Below are 1,824 nucleotides of genomic sequence, written 5' to 3'. Positions count from 1 at the left end.
TTGCATTTGAAGCCATTTTCTATGTCTAAATCCTTCTCTGTTGCACAGGTACGTGTAGTGAACAATTTCACCCTTCCTATTCTTCATTTTCTTCCCTTGTCGCATGGCAAAACCTTTTGCTCGACTGTATTGCTCATGGAAACGACACGCCTCATCCGGGTTAGCGAACTCCATCTCTAATATCTGTGCACGACTAAGCATTACATGTTCAGCACTGCCATTTTGCTCACCATGTCGTTCATTCGGTGATTCTTCCTCCAACTCCTCTACCTCTGCTTCCATCCCTGTATCCACTGGCGTCTCCTGCACAGAGACAAGCTGACTAGTTATGGTTACCACTAGCGATCCTAAATTACAATTACTATACAACCTAGTAAATTATACACCAAAGCCACTCATACCGTTGCATCACAATTTTCGCTATCCTCGGAGACGTTAAAATTCTCTTCATCTTCTGCATCCAATTCGTGGATTGTTCTGCTATAAGAAGACATTAAAAAAATATTTCGCCCTGCCTCTGCTGCCCCAACTTCCTCCGAGACTCTGTATCTCGCAAAACCATTCAACAATACTATAGCAAATCGAGTAAACAGAATGTTAGTTACGTCCGGAAAGAAGAACACGGACAGACCATGAACATGACGCCACCACCAACACTCCAAATTAAAACATTCTATACTTACACTAATAATCATCTTCCTAAAAAATCATATCACAAAGTACCTTACTTAACTAACTCCTAAAATAACTCGGTATTCCATATCAATAAACTCTCCATAATCTAAGCACCCTTAGGCTACACAATAAAATTACTATACAAATTTATATTCTTCCATTATCGGTTAGACACATCTACACCATCAAACCCACACCATCATCTACGTTTCTAAGCAAAAACTTAATGCATCGACATACACTGTTCCAAACCGATGCGCCCCTCCCCCCATAATACCCACTGAGCATATGCAAAATCTTACCAAAATCTAAATCACATTAAACATCATGTAGGCAAGAGTTTACTGACCTTATCCTTCATCGGCATCCCACTTTGATCTTCACTGAAATACGTCATTTCTCCTTCAACACAAAATGAACGCACTCCTTCAAAGCTGAAAAATCCAACACTGGACCGCCGCATCCACTCTCTCACTCCATTTTACCTTCGATCTGACTTCACTCTTGCAAAACAATTTCTTACAACAATCATATGGGTTTTCTCTAAACCGGCTCTGGCCCAAAGCTTCGAGGCTCATGTTAGCTATGTTGTTTAACAAGCTCCACTCCATCTTTACTTTTACAGTCGGTTCTTAATGTAACTTTAATAGAATGCTTGAGGTTATTTTGGACTATTTACCCTTCATTAATGAACAAATTTAAAACAATCTAATTGGTGGTACAATAAATATTATATTCCGCACATTTACGTCGGTATACGGGATAACTTTCCCATACTATATTTGTAGCTAATAAATGATAAGACAGCTGCTTTGAAAATATTTAACTTGTTGAATGCACTTATTTTCAAATGTCGGTATCAAAATACATGTACTTTGACGTATTAATTTCTGAGGTGAACACTTCATGTCTTTTTTCCGCACAAGAGATGGTAACATTACTTCCGAGATATGCTGTCGTTTAAAAACTACTTTATGACGATGTGATCTGTTTGCTAATTTACTCATATTCACCTTCGAAAGTTATATTTCATTTTCTCAAGTTCAAACACCACTTAATTTGCTTATATTACTTAAAAGAAAAATCTTTAGCTTTCCATATTACGCACACTAAATAAATGTTAGATGTAATAACTAATGAAATTAATTT

At 37.3% G+C, this 1,824-nt stretch overlaps 1 protein-coding gene across 1 annotated transcript in view; it reads right to left on the bottom strand.

Moving 5' to 3' along the window:
* LOC110265128 (protein FAR1-RELATED SEQUENCE 11-like) overlaps window positions 1–1,072 on the bottom strand; it is a 2,444-nt gene extending 1,372 nt beyond the window's left edge. Inside the window, exons 1-4 of the mRNA XM_021107926.1 lie at window positions 1,025–1,072; window positions 916–983; window positions 402–543; window positions 64–303 (exon numbers count right to left, since the gene is read on the bottom strand). Coding sequence (XP_020963585.1) covers window positions 64–303; window positions 402–543; window positions 916–983; window positions 1,025–1,072 — 498 coding nt within the window. The remainder of the gene's footprint in view (window positions 1–63; window positions 304–401; window positions 544–915; window positions 984–1,024) is intronic.

Source organism: Arachis ipaensis, chromosome B07, assembly GCF_000816755.2.
Source record: "Arachis ipaensis cultivar K30076 chromosome B07, Araip1.1, whole genome shotgun sequence".
Classification (NCBI taxonomy): Eukaryota; Viridiplantae; Streptophyta; class Magnoliopsida; order Fabales; family Fabaceae; genus Arachis; species Arachis ipaensis.
This window is presented reverse-complemented; position numbering and strand designations above follow the sequence as displayed.